This window comes from Mesoplodon densirostris, chromosome 4 (assembly GCF_025265405.1).
Source record: "Mesoplodon densirostris isolate mMesDen1 chromosome 4, mMesDen1 primary haplotype, whole genome shotgun sequence".
NCBI lineage: Eukaryota > Metazoa > Chordata > Mammalia > Artiodactyla > Ziphiidae > Mesoplodon > Mesoplodon densirostris.
Window position 1 is genome coordinate 99,057,260 of NC_082664.1, and position 25,415 is coordinate 99,082,674.

Here is a 25,415-nt window from a genome sequence, read left to right on the forward strand (position 1 = left end):
GGCCCGTGAGCCATGGCCGCTGAGCCTGTGCGTCCGGCGCCTGTGCTCCCCAACGGGAGAGCCCACAACAGGGAGAGGCCCGCGTACCGCAAAAAAAAAAAAAAAAAAGAAAAGAAAAAAAAGAAGGCAGCGTGCCCCTCCTTCTGCCCAGTAGAGACAGTTATTCTTTCCTTCTCAGACAGTGAAGTGGAACAGGAAAATCTAGCTCAGTCCCTGGGCCTGGTGAAGGATGTGATTGGAGCTGTGGACAGCAAAGTGGCGAGTTATGAAAAGAAGGTCCGTCTCAATGAAATTTATACAAAGACAGATAGCAAGTCGATCATGAGAATGAAGAGTGGTCAGATGTTTGCCAAGGAGGATCTGAAGCAGAAGAAGCTCGTGCGGGATGGGAGCGTGTTTCTGAAGAGCACAACAGGGAGGCGGAAAGGTGAGGCTCACTCTCGTCAGAGTCTAAGCGCGTGCCAGAGGGCAGCGGGCAGAATCCAGATGTCACCAGGTTGTTCCCAGGGACCCATGTCCGGACGTCACACAGGAGCAGCAGGCATTTAGTTGATCTTAATCTTGTATCAGAAAAGACTGGTTTGAGATGGCTTACAAAACCATATAGAATACAGTAAGAGAACGAGGAAATGATGCAGCCAGGGGAAATGAAAAAAATGATTTTTTTTAAAGAACAAAGCAAAGGGTAAGATTCATACAAAAAAGCAAGGTGTTAAGGAAGACGTATTTTCCCTATGAAAGAGGGGCAGCACATTTGGGGTCAGGGTCTCTGGCAAAACAATTGCTAGGAGGGAAATACCATCAGTTGCACAATTCATAGATTCTCTGAGATTAAAAATACATCACTCGTTCCTAAGAGGTGGCAGAGGAATTTTCAGCTCCCGAGACCTTAGAGAAACAAAAGTTTAACTCACAGCAACTAGATTTATTATTAAACTTTGTTTTTCATCTTTTATCTTTGTCTAAGCAAAAGAGGTTATAAAAGATACTCACTTTCTGTTTGATTTTAGTTTTTACCTTTTAAATGATCAGCCCCATCAAGTGAAAGAAGTTAGGAGGTTTGTTCATTCATCTGTACATCTGGTTTGTTTGTTTGTTTGTTTTTAATAATTGTTTTCATCAAACCTGTATCCTCTGGGCCTGTATGGTAACTCTAACCTCAGCAGTAGCCTTGAGTATACCCAGCCCACCTCCCTGGCCTCGGTGAGCTGAGCACACAAAGCAGCCGAGTGCCGTCAGCCCCGCTGACATAAAACTCAGGTGAGTGAAAATGTGTGCTTCTCTCATCGCCGAGGTATAAGTAATGCTATAGGTAGCTGCTCTGGGAGAATTCCCAGGACTCCTTAGCTAGGGTCTCACCATGCTCAGACCACATAGTAAAGAAATCCCAGGCATTCAGCTGCTCTCAAAGGTGAATGTCGCAGGACACCCTGCATGAGAAGTTGGGCTGAGAATGAAGAGACTTGTAAAGAGGTTCTTGCTCTGCAGTAGGATGGTTGCCAGAATAGAGAGGCGTGAACTGAGGACAAGAGGAGGGAGCCAGGCAGAAGGGAGGAGGAAGCGTGGAAGCGTGGAGCTGAAGGGTCTGGCCCGTCGGGAAGGGTGGGTAGTCGGGGTCTCTGGCAGCAGAGTGAGGCAGGAAATACGGCTGAAGAATCGGCCGGGGGCCAGGTTGGGGTGGGTGCGTGCTCCAGACTAGGGAGCTGACAGGGATTCTGGTGATGGGAGTGAGCGAAGAATGGGCTCAGAATGGAGGGTTTGAGCAGGAAAGGGGTGAGTGAGTTAGAGTGTGTGTAGTTCAGCTGCTAGGGGCAGGGTAGAGGACAGCAGGGGTGCGGAGGTACCAGGGACCGAGACGAGGGCGGTCGTTGTCGCAGGGATCCGGGAAGGGCTCCTCCGGCAGGGTCATCTCAGAGAGAAGAAATACCCCTTCCTGCCACCAGCCAGCTGTGCCTCTCACTGCTCCGTGATGAACGTGAACTGTGCGATCCCTGCAGCTCCTTCCTTCCAGCCCTGCTGCTCTGTGATGTCCCGAGCCCACAGTTGAGGGCTCTGGCCTCACCACCACTGTGAGGCCGAGTCGGAGGTAGCCTGATGGTGGGGAAGTACCTGCCCTCTCTTGTAAGGATGGGTTTCCTAGGGTTGCTGCCAGCGCTGTGTTTTCTTTACACGGCAGTTTATTTATTCATTCCCGAAATAAAAACTAATGGGTGCCAGCTGTTGGAATCATGTTGCGGTCAAAGCAATGGCAGAACGATAGGTTTTGTGGCCTAAAATGTCTCCAGTGGAGATAAGAGTTTGGTGTGTAGTCATTTTCACCCCCAAGTGAAAATGACTTGTGCCAAGAACAGCCAGTCCTGTGCCGGGTAACCCTTGAAAGGGGTAGGATTGTTTTTCTCTGATCTACTGACGCCGTGATCACGTCAACTTCAGGATTCAATAAAGTTGAAACGTATGTTTTAGAGCTCTTTTTTTTTGGCAGACACCTGAACTATTTAAAAATAAAGTTTAAGGGAAAAAAACCTGTCAAAACTAATCATAGTGCTTGGAAAATTACTGTGGTCTAGGCTGAAAAACTAGACCACCCTAGGAATCAGACATCCTTGCTTCTGTTTTTCCTCATAGCTTTGCAATGAATTACACAGAGAGGGCACCCCAGTTTTGGCAGTAGTGGTAGAAAAGGCCAAGAGGGTCCTGCCCACCCAGGAGGCGGCTGCATAAGTCAGCCCGTTGTTTTCCCAGAGATTTGTAGGCTCCCCTTTCCAGAGTGAAGGTGGTACAGAGGGACCTGTTAGGTGTCAGTAGACGGCTCACCTCCAGGGAGGTCCCACTTTGTCCTTAAGGGAATAATGGGAAATGTCACTTCATACTCCTAGAGGATTAGACCAAGAGTTTGTGGCATTCTTTTGATTCCTGGATCCAACTAGAGATCTTAATTTGGCTTTTGTTTTGTCTTAATTGAGAAGAAGAGAAGGCTGTTTCCACGGTGCAGAGGGGTTGAGGTTGACTGTGCTGTGTTGGAGCTGGGAGCGGAGCCACTGTACTCCGTGTACCTGTGACGGCAGCGGGTGTTGTCTAGCCATCCGTGTCCTCTGGGATGTGTGGATGAAGCCTGCCTTTCATTAGACTGACATATTCTTGTACATCACCTTCTGGCAGCCTTCCTGTCTGCTGTCCCGCGCCTTTTTCCCATTACTGTGATCAGAAGTTGAGAAATACTATGACCTGAGTATTATGACCTGTAGAATGTGTTGCTATTTCGCATCTGTTAAAGTCCTGCTTTCCAGCTTTACTCTTAAAGTATTTATTCTTAAAAATCTTGCCTTGTGGGATATATCTTTCCAGCACTGAGTGCTTAAGCCTTCCCAAGGCAAGGCTTTGGTGACAAGTCCCATCTTAAAATGCCTCTAAAAGTCTAATGACCATATCTGGACCCTGCAGAAATGTCAAGCCCTTGCCTTGGGGGAGTGTAATAATGTGCTGTGCGGGTGTGTTGCTGAGTTTTCCTCTAATGAAGTGCCCTGAAGGTGCTTCACCGTTCAGTGGCCATTGTTCTCTCTTCCCTTCCCCCCTCTACAGAGGTTCAAGCGGTCCTGCTTACTGACGTTTTAGTTTTCCTTCAAGAAAAATACCAGAAATACGTCTTTGCGTCATTGGTAAGCTGAATTGTTTGTCTCTGCTGTTTGTAATTAATAGTATTCAAACGCGTGATGGTAGGTGGTGAGTGTTAACACTGTATTACTGCTCTCCCACCTTCTTAAAATTGGCTCAGGACAGATGCCTCCGAGTCATTTCTTATATACCCTTGCAGTTTTCTGCCCACCTCCCTCCCCACCAATTATTTTTCTGTTCCCTCATAATCCTTTTGAGAGCCTTTGGCATTTGATCTAAAAAGAAATGTCACTGGAGTATGTCTCACACATTACGTATTACAAATCTTGCCAATTTATAACATTGCCAACCAGATTCTGTGACGAACCGGAAAGGGCTCATCGTGCAGAAAACAGGACTCGAACCTTGATAACCTTAAATTTTCGTTTCCTTTTTGGAAATCTTTTTCTGTTGCATAAAATGTGAGTGAGCCGTATGCTTTTAAAAGGCATCTAGTCTTACCTTAGACGGAGGTTGTCTTAAGAGCTAGAATGTTGTATCCATGTCTTAACGTCTGCGCTCTCCCCATTTTCCAGGACCAGAAGTCAACGGTGATCTCCCTAAAGAAGCTGATTGTAAGAGAGGTAGCACAGGAGGAGAAAGGTTTGTTCCTAATCAGTATGGGGATGAAAGATCCAGAGATGGTGGAAGTCCACGCCAGCTCCAAAGAGGAGCGGAACAGCTGGATTCAGATCATCCAGGACACGATCAGCACCCTGTGAGTCACACACCCTGGCCCACCCCCGCCTCCTGGTACTTCTGTGGTTTCATAATGGTTGGGCTGCCATCAGACTAATCGACATCTTCAGAATGTGTTGTTTTGTTGTGGTTGTATTGGGAACAGAGATGAAGATGAAGGAATTCCTAGTGAAACTGAGGAAGAAAAGAAGATGTTGGACACCAAAGCTCGGGAGTTAAAAGGTAAAGCTGGTGGAAGCAGTCTGAGGCCCTGTCTGGGGGCGTCTGCAGTCCCATGGAGTCCCCGCTGCTCCTCCATCCCAGAGCCGTCCCGGCAGGCATGTCAACCGAGGAGGGGAATAGCTCCTAACAAAAGAGAGACCAAATCTGAGCTGGCACAGGTCCTGGTGAACAATGGCTGTAGGAATGTGTCTGATACTAGATCGAGGGGATGTTGGGTCTCTCGTCTCGGTATCAGGGTCCTTGGACCCTGGTGACAGTCTTTGTACTTTGTCACAGAAGAATCTGCCAGAATTCATGGTCACATCTAAGATTAAAACAAGGAGAGAAAGGTACTTGCGGGAAAGAATTTTCCAGTTGATCCATTTGTCAGTTACCCCCGCCACTGTGCCCTGCGTTCCAAATCCGTCATGAGGTGGTTTGGAGAGAAGTGTGCCTATGGGTTATGTTTGACCACTCTCTGTCAAGGCCCTACTGTTTCATGTAGTCTTGTTGGCATCCCTGCAAGCCCTGTATTGCAGTCCCCACTGTGTAGGTGAGAAAGCTGAGGCCCATGAAGGCCAAGCAACCCAGGGTCACACACACACAGTTCATGGCAGAGCCAGGGCTGTGCTCCCTGTCTGCTCAACTGCAGGGCGCAGTGCTCGTGCCCCTTTGCCGGTGCTTGCTGAGTGTTCTGAAGTAAATACATGTTGTGCTTTGGGTAGAAGTAAGGCCCAGAGTCAAGTAAATATAGGCGCCCAAGGAGTTTACTTATTACTTCATTCTGTTTCAATGGGGAGAAAAACAAAAAAAGAGATGGACAGATTTAGACTGGAGCCAGTATCACATTTTTTAATCTCTGCCTGTGATTAGGATGGCAGAGATAAGAACTGCCTTCTTTTCACATGTATGAAGCACCTGGCCAGGCATAACGCTAGGTGCTAGGGGTGCAACGAGCCCTGAAACACTGTCCCTGCCGTCGGGAAACCCCCACTCTGGCAAGGGAGATCTACATAAATGACAGGCCATCTAGACCACAGACACATGTAAAGTGTGTAGGACCCACGAATCCTGCCTGTGGTGAGTCTCACAGAGAAGATGACACATGAGCTACGTCTGAAAAAAACTTACCTCAGCAGATGAAGACCAGTCAGGGGAAAAGTGAAACAGGACTTGACGCGTCTGCCAGGGAATGAAGGTTTGGTATGTCTGGAGAGTCAGGGCTGAGGGATGGGAGGTTAAGCCAGGAAGCCACCACATCTTGAAAGGCAACAAAGGGAATGATACAATTTCTTTAGCAAAATTTAGACTTAAATTTTTTTAATTGGTATTGACACCAGTTGGGAGAATTGCTTGGGGGGCTGGGGGGAGCCCACTGGGAGTGGAAAAGCCAGTTGGGGGACTCTTGGGGTAAGTTTGGTGAGAAATGGGCTGGAGGGGGGATGGACGTGAGTAAGAAATAAGGAACCACTGTGGTGGGTGGTGGGACAGAGGGAGGAGACAAAACCGCTCCCAGGTTTCCAGCTGGGTAACTGGGGGATGACAATGTTGTTGCCTGAGGAAGAGGCCACAGGCTACCGGGAGGAGGCAAGAGGGGTGGCAAGAAGGGAGAACAGAGGTTTCTGACCTGCGGAGAACAAGGCGTCTAGGTGGAGAGAGCCGCCTGACAGTGGGACTCAGCGGTCTGGTGCTCAAAGAGTGGGTAGGATTTGGGGTGCCTTTTGTGAGTTATCAGCACATAAGAGGTAATTGAAGCCATGGGAGTGACTGAGGTCCCCGAGAGGAAAGCATGTAAAGTATAGAAAGGAGTTTAGGATGGAGCCCAGGGCTGGGGGGTGGGGGGAGCCCAGATACTCATTCATGGCAGGTGGCAGGTCTGGCCTGTAAAGTGCTGGAGTAAGAGTGGTAGGAAGAGAGAACCAGCAGTGTCCTCAAAAGCGGATGGGGAGGGAAACAGTTTTATTTTATTTTATTATTCATTCATTCATTCGTTCATTTTGGGCTGCCTTGGGTCTTCGTTGCTGTACGCAGACTTTCTCTAGTTGCGGCTAGTGGGGGCTTCTCATTGCGGTGGCTTCTCTTGTTGCAGAGTACGGGCTCTAGGCGCGCACAGGCTTCAGTAGTTGTGGCTCGCAGGCTGTAGAGCGCAGGTTCAGCAGTTGTGGCACACGGGCTTAGTTGCTCCACGGCATGTGGGATCTTCCCGGACCAGGGCTCGAACCCGTGTCCCCTGCATTGGCAGGCGGATTCTTAACCACTGCACCACCAGGGAAGTCCGGGAAACAGTTTTAAATGGGGGAAGTCATCCATGCTGGAAAAGATGAAATGAAAGACTTCACTGGATTCAGCAGTGAAGGGTAACCTTGGAAAGAGCAGATGCAGAGTGATGGGCAGAAGCCAGAGAAGAGTGTGTGGGTTGAGAAATAAACAGGAGGCAGGAGAATGGAACGGAGTGCAAGTTCGTTATGTCAGAAATTCTGGTATTTGCCTAGAAAGACCCAGGATAGTTTTCCAGGTAGACATTACAGATCAAAAGCTTGATACTGCCTTCATGATGAAAAAGAAAGTGGGGCAAGCTATGTTCCTTGTGGTTCCGTGCGTTACCACAAGGTGGTGCTCATGTCTTAGTCATCTCATCATAGTGAACAGTCAAGTCACCAGATCTCTTCTCTGTGCACCTGCAGAGCAACTTCAGCAAAAGGACCAGCAGATCCTACTCTTACTGGAAGAGAAGGAGATGATTTTCCGGGACACGACTGAGTGCAGCACTCCCTTGCCAGAGGATTGCTCCCCAACTCAAAGCTCTAGGATCCTCTTCCGATCCAACACAGAAGAGGCTCTCAAAGCAGGGCCTTTAATGAAAAGTGCCATAAATGAGGGTAATTTACATTCAGCATCGCCCCCCTCTTTGTCTCCTCCCACAGTGGTTTACACACTAATATTATCTACCAGTTTGTACTCTTTTATTGTAAAATAAATCACAAATACAGAACACAACCCAATACATATTTCACTTTAGTAAATTAGCATCAGGTGGACATCCTTGTAACTACTACCCAGGTCAAGAAATAAAATGTGGCCAGACCCCTAAAAGCCCTTCCACATGTCCTGTCCCCATCAGAGCTCTCTCCCTCCCTCCCGAAAGTATATTGTGACTTTGATAGTAATCGCTTCGGTTTCTTTATGGCCAAGTGCCTGTTCATAGACCCTGTGGTTCAGTTGTATTCATGGTTTTTGATATGCCTTTTAGGATTCTTTATTTACAGTCCTCCACCCACCCCACCATCCCTTTCTTTTCCACACAAATTATCCTTGAGCTTTGACCTGTGGGTTTCTCTTTTTGGGTTTTATTCACACAGGGGTTCTGTTCTTCTGCCCTCCATTTCCTTTATAGATTCTCTGCTGGACTGGGAGGCTCAGTAGCTCAGACATAATCCCTTTGGCAAGCTGTGTTACCGTAGTGTTGTGCTCTTTCATCTGGGGACACAAAATGTCTAGTTGTATTCTTTATTTTGTAACATATAGGGAAAACAAGATAAAAGGATAAATGCTTGATTTTTTTTCCCCCCGTTATTTACCAGTTTTCAAAGTAGTCAATTGATTTATGGTCATTCTCTGAAAGTGACCAGTACTTTTAATATATTATTATAGACTCATGAATTAAATGTCTGATGCGCTTCAAGTCGTTACAGTTCTTATCCTTATTAAAAGTTAAAGAGGTCCTCTCTTTGCCAAGGAGCACCTCTTTGTGGGGCCTCTGAGTCCTTTTGGCGTGACCCCAGCAATCTTTGAGAGCTGCTTTGCTGTTTGGTATGTTAAGATGTTCCAGGCTCATCTTGTTTTCTGCCCATACCTGGAATTAGCCATCTTTCTGAGAAGCTCTGGTTTCTTTCAGTGGGAAATGGTGTTTCAAGACCACTGTCTAGGCGCTAGGGGTGGTTATTGCTGCTGGGGTTTTCATCGTTACTAGGTTGGGCCTTTTCAGTGGGCCGCTTTGGGGGAAATGTGTGTGTGCGTGAGGGGATGGGGTAATGAATTCACACTGATACATATTTAATTCAAATTGTGGACTACAGGGCTTAATCTCTTCTATATTACATCTGTATCTCTTTTCTTCCACATTGTGAATCCTCATTCTCAAGGATACATCGTAGAAATAAAATATCCTATATTTACCCTAACATACACATCAGAATAACAGTACTAATACTACTGTCACTAAATAGGACTCGCTTATGCCATCCCCATTCCCTCCCCCCTTTTTTATTACCAGTTGTACTCTGTCTATACTGTCAGCTTACAACCACTGTATACGGCACTCTCCCCTTTTTAGACCCAACCTGTAGTCTTCATTCTGCAAGAACCACCACCAGTTTTTATCAGTGTCTCTCCAGTCATTTTGGATGTCTAAAGCTTATTCTTTAGTAGATGTCTCAGGAAAGGTTCATGAGGATAATATACCGAGTTCTTGCATACTGGTAATAATTTGTGCCCTTTATACTTGAAAATCTCTTCTGCTGGATATAAAATCCTTGGTTCATGTTCTCTTCCTCTGAGTATCTTAATTCTCGAATGTTATTTATTTTTTTCTGACGTAAAGCATTGCTGGCAGAGTCTGGCCGTAATTTGATTTTCCCCATGTAAGTCGCGTGCTCTTTGCCTAGACGCCCAAAGGATTTTTTTCCCCTAAATCCGAGTAGTTTTACCAGAATATGCCTTGGTGTTGGTTATTCTGGAATGATGTTCTTGGGTTCACAGTGTTCCATTTTGACATATAGTTTCAGATTTTTCAGATTTCAGAGATGTATTCTTACAGTTTCTCATATTTTTCCTACACCCTTGCTTTGATTTTCTTCTTCAAGAACTCCCACTATCCATATGTTGGATCATCTTTGTCTGTCTTCAATACTTCTTGCTTTCCCATAGTACTTTTTATAGCTTCATCTTTTTAATGTTTAAATATCCTTTCACCATCTATTAAGTCCTTTTCTTTTGGGTTTATTTGCTCTCATATTCTAGTTGTTTTCATTTCTTAAAGGGATACCTTTTTTCCTTTCATTTCCACTTGAGTTTTGCCACCTCCTTTCTGTGTTTTCTGATTCTGACTTAGGTTCTTTCATGTCTTGTGTCATTTTATTTTATCAGCTGACTTATTTTATGGACATGTCCTTCTGATGTGCTTTTATTATATGTAGGGAAGTTATGCCCCTTGTTCTTTCTCTCTCTCTGCCTTTTCTTAACTTTGTGTGGGATTTGACTTTGATGTTTTTCTGTTGCTCATTTCTGCGTGAAATACGTTTCCTACATTTTTAGGCTCAGATAGCTTTTTTGCTTCATCGGACTCTTCTATTGTTTTCATGTAGTGTTTTTAGAAAATAACAATGGCTTGTCTTAGGAGATTCCCTGCTCTGTTTCCTCCCTTATTCCATCTGGACCTTCTTTTTCCTTTATCTCTGTTGCTTCTCTGCCGCTCAATTTTTATTCCACTTTCAGCACTTTCTCCTTTCTGTGGGACACTGCTGCTCTAGAAGAGAACCCTAGCTGGTTGGATTTGAGAATTCAGATGCTTAGACTGCTCTAGCCCCTTGACCTCCCTATGGGAGGGGCAAAAAGCCTGCCAGTTTGAACTGCAGTTCTCAAATTGGCTCACCTTACTTCCTAGGGAATTCCTTTTGGCTGCTTTGGATCTGACTCCAGGGGCCATGCTCCTTCCAATAAATTACTCTGCCTTCCCTGTACCCTTTTAAATCTCCTAGGTCTCATGTGAATAAGGCTGAAGAGCTAATCTCTGCATTTCCATTAGAATCCAACTAACGCATGTATCCTGAGCTGAGAGCTTTCTCTAAGCAAAGGAAGTCACGTAGTCACTTTGGAATTTTCTGTTCATCTTCCCTGTACATATAGTGTATTACCATGAGATTTTCTTTTTCCCATTAAAAGAGGAGATGTCAGTTTTGCATGTTTCCTTTCTTCCAGTGAAGATCCTTCAGGGTTTGGTGAGTGGAAGCCTGGGAGGCACACTTGGGCAGGCTGTCAGCAGCCCTGTTGAACAAGAAGGCATGGTAGGCCCCGTTTCCTTGCCCCGGAGAGCAGAGACCTTTAGAGGATTTGACAGCCATCAGATGAATGCTTCAAAAGGTCAGTGGTTTTGAACTCATGTGTTCTTGTGGGCAGTCCTTAACTATCACAACTAAAAATGATCTGTACTCTGGTAGCTCCATCTCCTCTGTCCCAATCAGTCAGTAAATGTTTTAGTGAGATCCTAGTAAATATCTAGCTGCTAAAACACTCAGGAACCGCTATGAATGTCATGTTCATTTTCAGTAATAAAAGAGGTTTTCCTGAGATCTCAGCTAAGCTATAGCCAAAGGGGGGTAATAACACTTGTTTTTCCTTTCTGCTTCTAGTTCTTCTGCCTCAGTAAAATTATTAATAATCAGTCACTTAGCTGCCATTGGCATTAATAGGATTCAGAAATATTCTGTCCCTAAGCTATGTATATAGTATTTCCTTGGCTAATCTGTTTTACAAATGCAAAAAAAAAAAAAAAAAACAAACCTTGTTTGTTTGTTTAGGAGGTGAGAAGGAAGAGGGAGATGATGGCCAAGATCTTAGGAGAACAGAATCGGATAGTGGTCTGAAAAAGGTATTTCTTTCTAAAATACACTCCCTAAGTCCTCCCTGACACTTCCTCTAAATTCATAGTCTTTGAAATTAGCCTACTTTGGTTTTGTTTTGGATGCCCAATTTGCCGTTTTGATTTCCTGTTTTATCTTAAGAGGAAAGCACGTCTCTAAGCAAACAGTACAATTCAGAGCCCCACGTTCTTGGCCGTAGGGCCTGTCTCCAGACACCACGTCTACGTGCACAGCTCTGCCGAGGCCGTGGCTGGACCAGTTTCATTGAGAGGCTTGTTTAAATGCACACACCCACCTGAACTCTTTGCAAGGCTTCAGTAACAGTTCAGCCTCAAATCTTCACTGCCCTGCAGTGAGAAGCTACTGTAGAAAAGAACGAAAACGGGGAAGTTGCAGCATAACTCAGACACACGCTGAATATCATTCTTGCCTCAGAGTCTTCATTGTTTTTAAATGCACTTTTTTTGTTTGTTTTATAGGGTGGAAATGCTAACCTGGTATTTATGCTTAAAAGAAACAGTGAGGTAAGAACATTATGAGCTATTTAAAAGAATATGATTTTGTTATAATTGCTAGGTTAGGAATACTCATTTCTGTTTTGCCATGATGAACAAGCTGGGCTCCTGGCTGATCTGTGCAGTTGCGTTTCCTTTCCCTGGCCCCAGGGCCTCATCTTGCCCTTTTGCCAGAGTACTGCCTCTGCTTCTCTGTCCTTGAGAAGCCCCTTGCTTTCTCTAAACGTGGGCCATGAAGCTCCCATGGTGATTTCTTTCCATCTACGCACACTGAGTAGAATTTGTAGCCACCTTTGCTGTAACACAAGCCTGGCACCAAAAGCCACAGTCTGGAACGTGGCAAATTAACTTGTGGGTAAAGTTTTGCATAATAATTTCTTATCCTGCAACTCAGCTTGAGTTTTCTTCTTCGAGCACTGCTTTTCGCTGTGTCACTCTAGAAGTAGCCTTGTCATCTCCTAGCGAGAGATCAGGTCCTCATGCAAGTCCTTCACCTGCCTTCCGCTGAGCTCCGCTGACCCTGCAGGATAACCCACGCCTTCCACTGTTTCCCCGTCTCCTTGGGTCCCTCTTAGGAAATCCTCCTCAAGGTTACTACTGTCTGCAAACCTAGTTGACTCCAAGCGTGTGACTGTGTCTGCAGGCTGGAATTGGACACAGGACAGTGGGGTGCTAGGGTGTACCTCTCAGGGTGTTCTCTGTGTTTCTTCCTGCTTTTAATAGAATACCTTAAATCCCTGAGGAGCTTTCTTTTGAAATTTCAGGTTAAGGAAATCTTTCCTTTTTTCCCTAAAACACAGAAGGGTGTTTGTTGTCTTCTGTTTGTTGGCATGTTAGTCTACACGCTGACATCGTAACCCCCTTCAGCGTGTCCATCCTTGAATGAAGTAAACCTGCTCCCACACAGGCTGCTGTGCTCTGGTGCTGCTTAAAAAGTAGCCCTTAGTTGATTTTTTCACCTGGCAACTTTCCCCTCATATTTAGTGAGAAGAGTCAGATAAGAGACAGTACAAGACCAGTGGTTTTCAGGCATTCCAGCATGGATGACACACTACAGATGCTCAGCCAGAGTCAGCTGGTCTGCTGTGACTTCTCCCTCTCGCTGTTAATTAAGAATAAAGTGAAATGAGGGGCAAATCGTATTCTCAGAAGAGCTAAGCCTGATAATTAAGTTTTTGTGTTTTAAATATTATAAAAGGAATACATGTTTGTGGTAGAAGATTTGGAAAACATCCAATAATGTAAAAAAGAAAAAAAATAAGTAAACATAGTACCACTGAGAAATAGCTACTATTAAATGTTTGGTGTTCATATTTCCGGCCTTTTCTTATACAGGACATGTATTTTATGTGTGAGTGTGAATTGCATAAACATAGTTTTATACAATTTGTTTCACTACTCCCTGGAGCTTCATATCCTACTTTTTTTCTCTTAACACACCAGAAGTGTTTCCCCAGGGCATATTTGTACAAAACATGCTAATTAGGCTTCCCTGGTGGCGCAGTGGTTGAGAATCCGCCTGCCGATGCAGGGGACACACGGGTTCGTGCACCGGTCTGGGAAGATGCCACATGCCGCGGAGCAGCTAGGCCCGTGAGCCATGGCCGCTGAGCCTGCGCGTCCGGAGCCTGTGCTCCGCAACGGGAGAGGCCACAACAGTGAGAGGCCCGCGTACCGCAAAAAAAAAAAAAAAAACTGTAGAAGGGATCAATAGCAGAATAACTGAGGCAGAAGAACGGATAAGTGACCTGTAAGATAAAATAGTGGAAATAACCACTGCAGAGCAGAATAAAGAGAAAAGAATGAAAACAACTGAGGACAGTCTCAGAGATCTCTGGGACAACATTAAACGCACCAACATTCGAATTATAGGGGTCCCAGAAGAAGAAGAGAAAAAGAAAGGGACTGAGAAAATATTTGAAGAGATTATAGCTGAAAACTTCCCTAATATGGGAAAGGAAATAGTTAATCAAGTCCAGGAAACACAGAGAGTCCCATACAGGATAAATCCAAGGAGAAACAGGCCAAGACATATTAATCAAACTGTCAAAAATTAAATACAAAGAGCAAATATGAAAGCAGCAAGGGAAAAACAACAAATAACACACAAGGGAATCCCCATAAGGTTAACAGCTGATCTTTCAGCAGAAACTCTGCAAGCCAGAAGGGACTGGCAGGACATATTTAAAGTGATGAAGGAGCAAAACCTACAACCAAAATTACTTTACCCAGCAAGGATCACATTCAGATTTGATGGAGAAATTAAAACCTTTACAGGGCTTCCCTGGTGGCACGGGGGTTGAGAGTCCGCCTGCCGATGCAGAGGACATGGGTTCGTGCCCCGGTCCGGGAAGATCCTACATGCCGCGGAGCGGCTGGGCCGTTGAGCCCTGGCCGCTGAGCCTGCGTGTCTGGAGCCTGTGCTCCGCAATGGGAAAGGCCACAGCAGTGAGAGGCCCGCGTATGGCTAAAAAAAAACAAACAAAACCTTTACAGACAAACAAAAGCTGAGAGATATTCAGCACCACCAAACCAGCTTTACAACAAATGCTAAAGGAACTGTTCCAGGCAGGATACACAAGAGAAGGAAAAGACCTACAATAACAAACCCAAAACAATTAAGAAAATATGGAGCAGGAACATACATATCGATAATTACCTTAAAAGTAAATGGATTAAATGCTCCCACCAAAAGACACAGACTGGCTGAATGGATACAAAAACAAGACCCATATATATGCTGTCTATAAGAGACCCACTTCAGACCTAGGGACACATACAGACTGAAAGTGAGGGGATGGAAAAAGATATTCCACGCAAATGGAAACCAAAAGAAAGCTGGAGTAGCAATTCTCATACCAGACTAAACAGACTTTAAAATACAGACTATTAGAAGAGACAAAGAAGGACACTACATAATAATCAAGGGATCGATCCAAGAAGAAGATATAACAATTGTAAATATTTATGAACCCAACATAGGAGCACCTCAATACATAAGGCAAATACTAACAGCCATAAAATGGGAAATCGACAGTAACACATTTACAGTAGGGGACTTTAACACCCCACTTTCACTAATGGAGAGATCACCCAAAATGAAAATAAATAAGGAAACACAAGCTTTAAATGATACATTAAACAAAATGGACTTAACTGATATTTATAGGACATTCCATCCAAAAACAACAGAATACACATTTTTCTCAAGTGTTCATGGAACATTCTCCAGGATAGATTATATCTTGGGTCACAAACCAAACCTTGGTAAATTTAAGAAAATTGAAATTGTATCAAGTATCTTTTCTGAACACAATGCTATGAGATTAGATATCAATTACAGGAAAAGAGCTGTAAAAAATACAAACACATGGAGGCTAAACAATACACTACTTAATAACGAAGTGATCACTGAAGAAATCAAAGAGGAAATCAAAAACTACCTAGAAACAAATGACAATGAAAACATGATGACCCAAAACCTATAGGATGCAGCAAAAGCAGTTCTAAGAGGGAAGTTTATAGCAATACAATCCTACCTTAAGAAACAGGAAACATCTCGAATAAACAACCTAACCTTGCACCTAAAGCAATTAGAGAAAGAAGAACAAGAAAACCCCAAAGTTAGCAGAAGGAAAGAAATCATAAAGATCAGATCAGAAATAAATGAAAAAGAAATGAAGGAAACGAGAGCAAAGATCAATAAAACTAAAAGCTGGTTCACTGAGAAGATGAACAAAATTGATAAACCATTAGCCAGATTTATCAAGAAAAAAAGGGAGAAGACTCAAATCAATAAAATTAGAAATGAAAAAGGAGAAGTAACAACTGACACTGCAGAAATACAAAAGATCATGAGAGATGACTACAAGCAACTATATGCCAATAAAATGGACAACCTGGAAGAAATGGACAAATTCTTCGAAATGCACAACCTGCCAAGACTGAATCAGGAAAAAAGAGAAAATATGAACAGACCAATCCAAAAGCACTGAAATTGAAACTCTGATTAAAAAGCTTCCAAAAAACAAAAGCCCAGGACCAGATGGCTTCACAGGTGAATTCTATCAAACACTTAGAGAAGAGCTAACACCTATCCTTCTCAAACTCTTCCAAAATATAGCAGAGGGAGGAACACTCCCAAACTCATTCTATGAGGCCACCATCACCCTGATACCAAAACCACAAACAGATGTCACAAAGAAAGAAAACTACAGGCCAGTATCACTGATGAACATAGATGCAAAAATCCTCAACAAAATACTAGCAAACAGAATCCAACAGCACATTAAAAGGATCATACACTATGACCAAGTGGGGTTTATTCCAGGAATGCAAGGATTCTTCAATATACGCAAATCAATCAACGCGATACACCATATTAACAAACTGAAGGAGAAAAACCATATGATCGTCTCAAAAGATGCAGAGAAAGCTTTTGTCAAAATTCAACACCCATTTATGATTAAAAAACCCTGCAGAAAGTAGGCATAGAGGGAACTTTCCTCAACATAATAAAGGCCATATATGACAAACCCACAGCCAGCATCGTCCTCAATGGTGAAAAACTGAAACCATTTCCACTAAGATCAGGAACAAGACAAGGTTGCCCACTCTCACCACTCTCATTCAGCATAGTTTTGGAAGTTTTAGCCACAGCAATCAGAGAAGAAAAGCAAAGAAAAGGAATCCAAATCAGAAAAGAAATAAAGCTGTCACTGTTTGCAGATGACATGATACTATGCATAGAGAATCCTAAAGATGCTACCAGAAAACTACTAGAGCTAATCAATGAATTTGGTAAAGTAGAAGGATACAAAATTAATGCACAGAAATCTCTGGCATTCCTACACACTAATGATGAAAAAATTCAAAGTGAAATTAAGAAAACACTCCCAGTTACCATTGCAACAAAAAGAATAAAATATCTAGGAATAAACCTACCTAAGGAGACAAAAGACCTGTATGCAGAAAATTATAAGACACTGATGAAAGAAATTAAAGATGATACAAATAGATGGAGAGATATACCATGTTCTTGGACTGGAAGAATCAACATTGTGAAAATGACTCTACTACCCAAAGCAATCTACAGATTCAATGCAATACCTATCAAACTACCACTGGCATTTTTCACAGAACTAGAACAAAAAATTTCACAATTTGTATGGAAACAGAAAAGACCCCGAATAGCCAAAGCAATCTTGAGAACGAAGAACGGAGCTGGAGGAATCAGGCTCCCTGAATTCAGACTATACTACAAAGCTACAGTAATCCAGACAGTATGGTACTGGCACAAAAACCGAAATATAGATCAATGGAACAGGACAGAAATCCCAGAGATAAGCCCGTGCACATATGGTCACCTTATCTTTGATAAAGGAGACAGTAGTGTACAGTGGAGAAAGGACAGCCTCTTCAACAAGTGGTGCTGGGAAAACGGGACAGCTACATGTGAAAGTATGAGATTAGAACACTCCCTAACACAAGACACAAAAATAAGCTCAAACTGGATGAAAGACCTAAATGTAAGGTCAGACAATATCAAACTCTTAGAGGAAAACATAGGCAGAACACTCTATGACATAAAGCACAGCAAGATCCTTTTTGACCCACCTCCTAGAGAAATGGAAATAAAAACAAAAATAAACACATGGGACCTAATGAAACTTCAAAGCTTTTGCACAGCAAAGGAAACCATAAGACCAAAAGACAGCCCTCAGGATGGGAGAAAATATTTGCAAATGAAGCAACTGACAAAGGATTAATCCTCAAAATTTATAAGCACCTCATGCAGCTCAATAACAAAAAAACAAACAACCCAATCCAAAAATGGGCAGAAGACCTAAATAGACATTTCTCCCAAGAAGATATACAGATTGCCAACAAACACATGAAAGAATGCTCAACATCATTACTCATTAGAGAAATGCAAATCAAAACTACAATGAGATATCATCTCACACCAGTCAGAATGGCCATCATCAAAAAATCTAGAAACAGTAAATGCTGGAGAGGGTGTGGAGAAAAGGGAACACTCTTGCACTGTTGGTGGGAATGTGAATTGGTACAGCCACTATGGAGAACAGTATGGAGGTTCCTTAAAAAACTACTAGAACTACCATATGACCCAGCAATCCCACTACTGGGCATATACCCTGAGAAAACCATAATTCAAAAAGAGTCATGTACCAAAATGTTCACTGCAGCTCTATTTACAATATCCAGGAGATGGAAGCAACCTAAGTGTCCATCAACGGATGAATGGATAAAGAAGATGTGGCACATATATACAATGGAATATTACTCAGCCATAAAAAGAAACGAAATTGAGTTATTTGTAGTGAGGTGGATGGAACTAGAGTCTGTCATACAGAGTGAAGTAAGTCAGAAAGAGAAAGACAAATACTGTATGCTAACACATATATATGGAATCTAAGGGAAAAAATGTCATGAGGAACCTAGGCATAAGACGGGAATAAAGACACAGACCTACTAGAGAATGGACTTGAGGATATGGGGAGAGGGAAGGGTAAGCTGTGACAAAGTGAGAGAGTGGCATGGATATATATATACTACCAAACGTAAAAGAGATAGCTAGTGGGAAGCAGCCGCATAGCACAGGGAGATCAGCTCGGTGCTTTGTGACCACCTAGGGGGGTGGGATAGGGAGGGTGGGAGGGAGGGAGGGAGACACAAGAGGGAAGAGATATGGGAACATATGTATATGTATAACTGATTCACTTTGTTATAAAGCAGAAACTAACACACCATTGTAAAGCAATTATACTCCAATAAAGATGTAAAAAAATAAAATAATTTAAACAATTTTTTAAAAAAGGATCATACACCATGATCAAATGGGATTTATCCCTGCGATGCAAGGATTCTTCGATATCCACAAATTAATCAGTATGATATACCACATTAACAAACTGAAGAATAAAAACCATGTGATCATCTCAATAGATGCAGAAAAAGCTTCTGACAAAATTCAACACCCATTCATGATAAAAAGTCTCCAGAAAGTGGGCAGAGGGAACTTACCTCAATATAATAAAGGACATATATGGCAAACCCACAGCTAACATCGTTCTCAATGGTGAAGAGCTGAAAGCATTCCCTCTAAGATCAGGAACTAGACAAGGATGTCCACTCTCGCCACTTTTATTCAATGTAGTTTTGGAAGTCCTAACCACAGCAATCAGAGAAGAAAAAGAAAAGGAATCCAAATTGAAAAGGAATCCAAATTGGAAAAGAAGAAGTAAAACTGTCACTCTTTGCCGATGACATGAACTATACATAGAATATCCTAAAGATGCTATCAGAAAACTACTAGAGCTCATCAATGAATTCGGTAAAGTTGCAGGATAGAAAATTAATACAGGACTTCCCTGGTGGTGCAGTGGTTGAGAATCCACCTGCCAATGCAGGGAACACGAGTCCGATCCCTGGTCCGGGAAAATCCCACATGCCGTGGAGCAACTAAGCCCGTGGGCCACAACTACTGAGCCTGCACTCTAGAGCCTGAGAGCCACAACTACTGAGCCCTCGTGCCACAATTACTGAAGCCCACACGCCTAGAGCCCATGCTCCACCACAAGAAGCCATCGCAATGAGAAGCACGTGCACTGCCACAAAGAGTAGCCCCCAATCGCCGCAACTAGAGAAAGCCCATGTGCAGCAACAAAGACCCGATAATAAATAAATTAAATAAATAAATTTATTTTAAAAAAAGAAAGAAAATTAATACACAGAAATCTGTTGCATTTCTATATGCTAACGACAAAAGATCCAGAAAGAGAAATTTAGGAAACAATCCCATTTACCACCACATCAGAAAAAATAAAACACCTAGGAATAAACCTAACTAGGGAGACAAGAGACCTGCCTGTACTCTGAAAACAATAAGACACTAATGAAAGAAATCGAAGATGACACAAACACATGGAGAGATACACCATGTTCTTGCATTGGAAGAATCAATATTGTCAAAATGACTATACTACCCAAGGCAATCTATAGATTCAGTGCAATCCCTATCAAATTACCAATGGCAGTTTTCACAGAACTAGAACAGAAATTTTTTTAATTTGTATGGAGATACAAAAGACCCCCAATAGCCAAAGCAATCCTGAGAAAGAAAAATGGAGCTGGAGGAATCAGGCTCCCTGACTTCCGACTATACTACAAAGTTACAGTCATCAAAACAGTATGGTACTGGCACAAAAACAGAAATATAGCTCAATGGAATGGGATAGAAAGCCTAGAAATAAACCCATGCACCTATGGTCAACTAATCTATGACCAAGGAGGCAAGAATATACAATGGCGAGAAGACAGCCTCTTCAATAAGTGATGCTGGGAACACCGGACAGCTACATGTAAAAGAATGAAATTAGAACATTCTCTAATATCATACACAAAAATAAACTCAAAATGGACCAAAGACCTAAATGTAGGCTGGACACTATAAAACTCTTAGAGGAAAACATAGGCAGAACACTCTTTGACATAACTCACAGCAGTACCTTTTTGGATCCACCTCCTAATGAAAATAAAAACAAAAATAAACAAATGGGATCTAATTAAACATAAAAGCTTCTGCACGGCAAAGGAAACCATAAACAAAATGAAAAGACAACCCACAGCATGGGAGAAAATACTTGCAAATGAAGCAACCGACAGGGATTAATCTCCAAAATACACAAACAGCATATGCTGCTCTGTATCCAAAAAACACAACCCAATAAAAAAGATGGACAGAAGATCTAAATGGACGTTTCTCCAAAGAAGACATATGGATGGCCAAAAAGCACATGGAAAGATGCCCAACATCGCTAATTATTAGGGAAATGCAAATCAAAACTGCAATGATGTATTACCTCACACCAGTCAGGGTGGCCATCCTCAAAAAGTCTACAAACAATAAATGCTGGAGAGGGTGTGGAGAAAAGGGAACCCTCCTACATGTTAGTGGGAATGTAAATTGATACAGCCACTATGGAGAACAGTATGGAGGTTCCTTAAAAAACTAAAAATAGAACTACCAAATGATCCTGCAATCCCACTACTGGGCATATATAAGGAGGAAACCATAATTCGAAAAGTTACATGCACCCCAAGTTCACTGCAGCACTATTTACAACAGCCAAGATATAGAAGCAAACTAACTGTCCATCGACAGAGGAATAGATCAACAAGATGTGGTACATACCTACAATGGAATATTACTCAGCCATGAAAAAGAAGGAAATAATGCCATTTGCAGCAACATGGATGGACCTAGTGATTATCATACTAAGTGAAGTCAGACAAAGACAAATACATGATATCACTTATATCCCTTTGATATCACTTATCAAAAAATGATACAAATGAACTTATTCACAAAACAGAAACAGACTTACAGATATCGAAAACAAACTCATGGTTATCAAAAGGGAAACGTGGAGGGGGGGAATGGTAAATTAGGAGCTTGGGATGAACATATACACACCACTACATATAAGACAGATAATCAATGAGGACCTACTGTACAGCACAGGGAAGTCTACTCAATATTCTGTGATAACCTATATGAGAAAAGAATATGAAAAAGAATGAATATATGTGTACGTCTAATTGAATCACTTTGCTGTACACCTGAAACTAACACAACATTGTAAATCAAATATACTCCAATATAATATTTATATAGTTTTTTTTTTTTCGGTATGCGGGCCTCTCACTGTTGTGGCCTCTCCCGTTGCGGAGTACAGGCTCCGGACGCGCAGGCTCAGCGGCCATGGCTCACAGGCCCAGGCGCTTCACGGCATGTGGGATCTTCCCGGACCGGGACACGAACCCGTGTCCCCTGCATCGGCAGGCGGACTCTCAACCACTGCGCCACCAGGGAAGCCCGATATATATAGTTTTTAAATTGCAAAAAGGGACTTCCCTGGTGGCGCAGTGGTTAAGAATCTGCCTGCCAATGATGGGGGCACGGGTTCGAGCCCCGGTCCGGGAAGATTCCACACGCTGCGGAGCAACCAAGCGCATGCGCCACAAGTACTGAAGCCCACACTCCTAGAGCCTGTGTTCCACAAGAGAAGCCACCGCAATGAGAAGCCCGCGCACTGCAACGAAGACTCAACGCAGCCAAAAATAATTTATTTAAAAACATAATAATAAAACAAAATTGCGGAAAAAAAGCACCAAATAGCAAGGTGCCCAGCTCACCTTTCATCCTCCTTGGAAAGTTAGCCAAATACATAAGTAAACAAACTAGCCAAGAGGCAAGATCTTCAGAAGAAAACTTGCCAAGCTCTCTGAAGATGCCAGTGACTAAGATCTAAAGACCTCCACTCTCAGAGAAGAAGGCACCAGAATCAATCAAAACTGCATTTTGGGGGTCACTCTCTGGGAGGTCCAGCTCTGTCCTGCAGCGCTAATGCCCTCCTCGCCTTCCACCCCCAGCCAGGAGTTAGCAGTTTTCTAAATGAGGGTGTCAACTCCGTCACTCTTCGCTGGTGGCCAGAGGGAGCCAGAAAATCCCAGGGCCCAGCTGAGGGGTTGCAGGTAATGTGGTTCTGACTCGCGCATCCACCAGAAGCTTCCCAAACAATTCCCACGTGCCAGGCAGGGAGACAGGGATGCACAGAGACAGAGTTCCTGCCCCCATGGGGCTGCACTCTGTGGTTGGCGGTATAGAAGGGGGCAGACAGACCAGCGATAAGGAACCAAACCAGTGAACAGGACACTTTCACTTCCTGGGAGTTCTATGAAGAAAATAAAATGGCAATGGGCCACAGAGGGACAAGACGACGGTGGGCTCATTTAGGCCCCTGTGAAGAGGAGACACGTGGGATGAAACTTCAAGTGATGAGCGGAGCCCGGATGTGATGGCGGGGAAAGGAGGGTTCAGGCAGAGAAGCAGCAGGTGCAAAGGCTGGGTGCAAACCATCGGCCCTTCAGGGAAGAGAAAGGCCAGGGACAGGCAGGGGCGCTATCACACAGGGCCAGTGGCATGTGAACCCTGGGGCCAGTCGTGTAAGCGAAGAATTCGCCTTGGACATTCCAGCTGCAGCAGGTGAACCCCAGCCCGCAGAGGGGAGGGGCAGCAAGTATTTTGAAGCTGTATCTCCCAGGGGGTTCTGCCCCAGCTCCACTGACACACCTGTGACAAAGCAGACCCGGGGAAACTCACAGCTCCTCAAAGCCAGTGCACAGGAACAGGGTCCCTGAAGACAGCTCAGCCCTTACTGGTGACCCTGAGAAAGTTAATTCACCTCTCTGGGCTATTTTTCTCAATCATAAAGTGATGACGAAAACAGCTGCTACTTTATAGGTTTGTTTGAGACTTAAATGAGACCGTCGATGACAAGCATTTGGGACGGCCTGGCCCTCTCCTGCTTACTCGGCCAGCTGTTTTATTATTGTTGCTGTTGTCATTACCACCGTCACTGAATAAAGAACACAGCAGACATTACCCCAACCTCCACTTCGAAAAAAAAAGGGGATTTTCACTGTCTACTCTATTCATTTTTAAGTTGTTTGATTTTTTTTTAATGAGTATGTAATATTTTTATAGTCAGGAAAAACACTAAAGGTTTTTCTTCAAGCCTGCTGGATCTGGGTTACTCCAGAACTGTGATAATGAAGGATTCCAACACTATCAGATATCAGGGCTGTGCAGGGCGGCGTGCTACAACAAGGTTCCCAGGAGCGGGGTTCCGAGAGGACGCCCTGTGATACTGCAGCTCAAATCCCCACCCTGTCCATGTCTGGGGGACACACACACCTCGGGGAGCCCACGGGGTGCAGGGGCAGCCATCCGTCCAATTTTCAAAAACAAACTAAGCACCGTATGAAGCAGACAAATCTAATTGTTAAGTGAAAGTAAAATCAGTATGACTGCTATAACTGAATCAGAGCCACAGATCATTCTAGATACAAGGGAATTGTCAGCAATGGGTCCTTTCCCTAGATGTTTGCTACCTTCCAATGGCCCTTTCTTTTAAAAAGAAAACAAAAAACAACTTTATATATATTTATTCAGAAGTCGTATTACCTGAATTTTTATTGAAAATCCAACAGGTTAAAACTGTTTATATTTTTTGCTGTGTATTTATTTATTTTGATCTTGTTTTTCAGCTTTTGATTTTGAAAGACTTCAAATCCGCAGTGAGTCACGGGAATTGTGCAAAGCACGCATGCCTCCTGCTCTCCCGTGGTTAGCCTGCTGGATGCTACTCCGCCCTACCCCAGCCCCCAGCCTTACCCAATCCTTGCCTCGCTGCAAGCCCGGGGCCCTCTGGCAGGCGAATGCACTGGCCATGCGGGTGGTGGTTCTAGAATGGAGTGAGGTTCAGGAAGGGGTGACGGTGTCTGCTTCATACCCTGCTTGGTACTAAATGGGGTTCTCTTCAGGCAGTGCCAGAATGTCCCACGAAGGGTGGAGCCCGCCCCTGAGCTCGCCCCCTCTGGACAGAAGCCCAAGCCTTCCACACCCTCTGACAAGGCACAGTGTGAGACAGCCCGGTTCCCACCTGCTGTCCTGAGGGCGTGAGCAACAGTGCAACTGTACCCTCTCAAAAGGGTCACACACACTCACACACACAGTCCCAGGTGGGCACTGAATCCTACACATGGCCCAACTTCCTGCACCCAGAGCCAGGAAGGGGAACGTGGTCCCAGCAGACCCAGAGGGGCAGGCAAATGCCTCAGCGCCTTCTCCACGTGCTCCAGCCTTTTTACTCGATGCACACGAATGTTAGTTAGGCACACTTGAGGAAGGGCGGCCACTTTAGCTCCTGTGATTGACAGCCAGGTCTCAGGCTGCCAGCAGCCTCTGGTCAACGGGGAGCCAGAGCTGTTATTCCAAGTTGAGAGATGCTATGGGGATGGATGCCAGCTCTGCCGGAGTGGGCGGGCCACTTCTGGAGGAAGGGTCTGGGTGGTGCGCTGCCCTGGCCTTTCCCAGGCAACAGGCTCTGCCTTCCCAGAAAAGGCAGAGGACAGGGGTAAGGGCTCAAGGTCTGTGAAACTCTGCTGTAGGAAGAAGCAACACCTGCTGCAAAGAATCAACAGGGAATTCTGGCCGGGAAGGGAGCTGCGTGGAGCACATGACTACCATGTATCCAAACTGTGCTGGGCATCTTACATGGAAGATTTCATCCTCACAACCAAGCCTGACAAGGTTATGACTCTGTTTTAATCAAGATGGGCTAGGTTGTGCTGCAGCAACAAACACCCCGAATCTCGGTGGCTTTGGGGACAGAAACATTTCGCGCTTACGCTACATGCACTGGGGGTTAGTTGGTGGTTGGGGTGGGGAGGAGAGAGTACTCTTCTCATCACTGTCACTCCCAGGGACCCAGATGACAGAGTAGTCGCCACGTCACCAGTCACCATGACAATAGAAAATAGAGAACGCTCTGGAAAGTGGCACTGCCAATTCGGTGCTTGGCCTTAGAAAGACGCACATCACTTCTGTCCCCATCTCATTAGCTAAAACGAGTCACATGGCTTCGTTCACCAGGACAGCACTAGAGGTGCGATCCTGCCATATGCCCTATTAGTTTTGTAATTTACAGACAAGAAAACAGCAGCTCAGAGATGAATGGTAATGACAACAGTACTACTACCAATGTAAGTCATAGTGACTGAGCACTTACTATGTACTAGGCACTGGTCTGAGTGCTTTGTTTAGGCTGGGACACCGGGCAGG

At 44.1% G+C, this 25,415-nt stretch overlaps 1 protein-coding gene and 1 long non-coding RNA gene across 8 annotated transcripts in view; one reads left to right on the top strand and one right to left on the bottom strand.

Moving 5' to 3' along the window:
• The window catches only part of LOC132488550 (A-kinase anchor protein 13-like), a 180,899-nt gene that overhangs the window by 151,117 nt on the left and 4,367 nt on the right, over nucleotides 1–25,415 (top strand). For both annotated transcript variants that reach the window (XM_060096846.1, XM_060096845.1), the window contains 8 exons: nucleotides 179–427; nucleotides 3,580–3,656; nucleotides 4,188–4,369; nucleotides 4,496–4,572; nucleotides 7,236–7,430; nucleotides 10,528–10,689; nucleotides 11,127–11,197; nucleotides 11,669–11,713. In XM_060096846.1, the coding sequence (XP_059952829.1) occupies nucleotides 179–427; nucleotides 3,580–3,656; nucleotides 4,188–4,369; nucleotides 4,496–4,572; nucleotides 7,236–7,430; nucleotides 10,528–10,689; nucleotides 11,127–11,197; nucleotides 11,669–11,713 (1,058 nt within the window). The remainder of the gene's footprint in view (nucleotides 1–178; nucleotides 428–3,579; nucleotides 3,657–4,187; nucleotides 4,370–4,495; nucleotides 4,573–7,235; nucleotides 7,431–10,527; nucleotides 10,690–11,126; nucleotides 11,198–11,668; nucleotides 11,714–25,415) is intronic.
• LOC132488551 (uncharacterized) overlaps nucleotides 1–25,415 on the bottom strand; it is a 44,360-nt gene that overhangs the window by 4,404 nt on the left and 14,541 nt on the right. For 3 of the 6 annotated variants that reach the window (XR_009531769.1, XR_009531767.1, XR_009531768.1), the window contains exons 2-4: nucleotides 6,179–6,862; nucleotides 5,683–5,811; nucleotides 4,114–4,211 (exon numbers count right to left, since the gene is read on the bottom strand). This is a non-coding gene — a long non-coding RNA (uncharacterized LOC132488551). Of the gene's footprint in view, nucleotides 1–210; nucleotides 561–2,563; nucleotides 3,196–4,113; nucleotides 4,212–4,257; nucleotides 4,877–5,682; nucleotides 5,812–6,178; nucleotides 6,863–25,415 lie in introns of those variants that run through there. The other 3 variants (XR_009531766.1, XR_009531770.1, XR_009531771.1) reach the window with 3 other exon arrangements.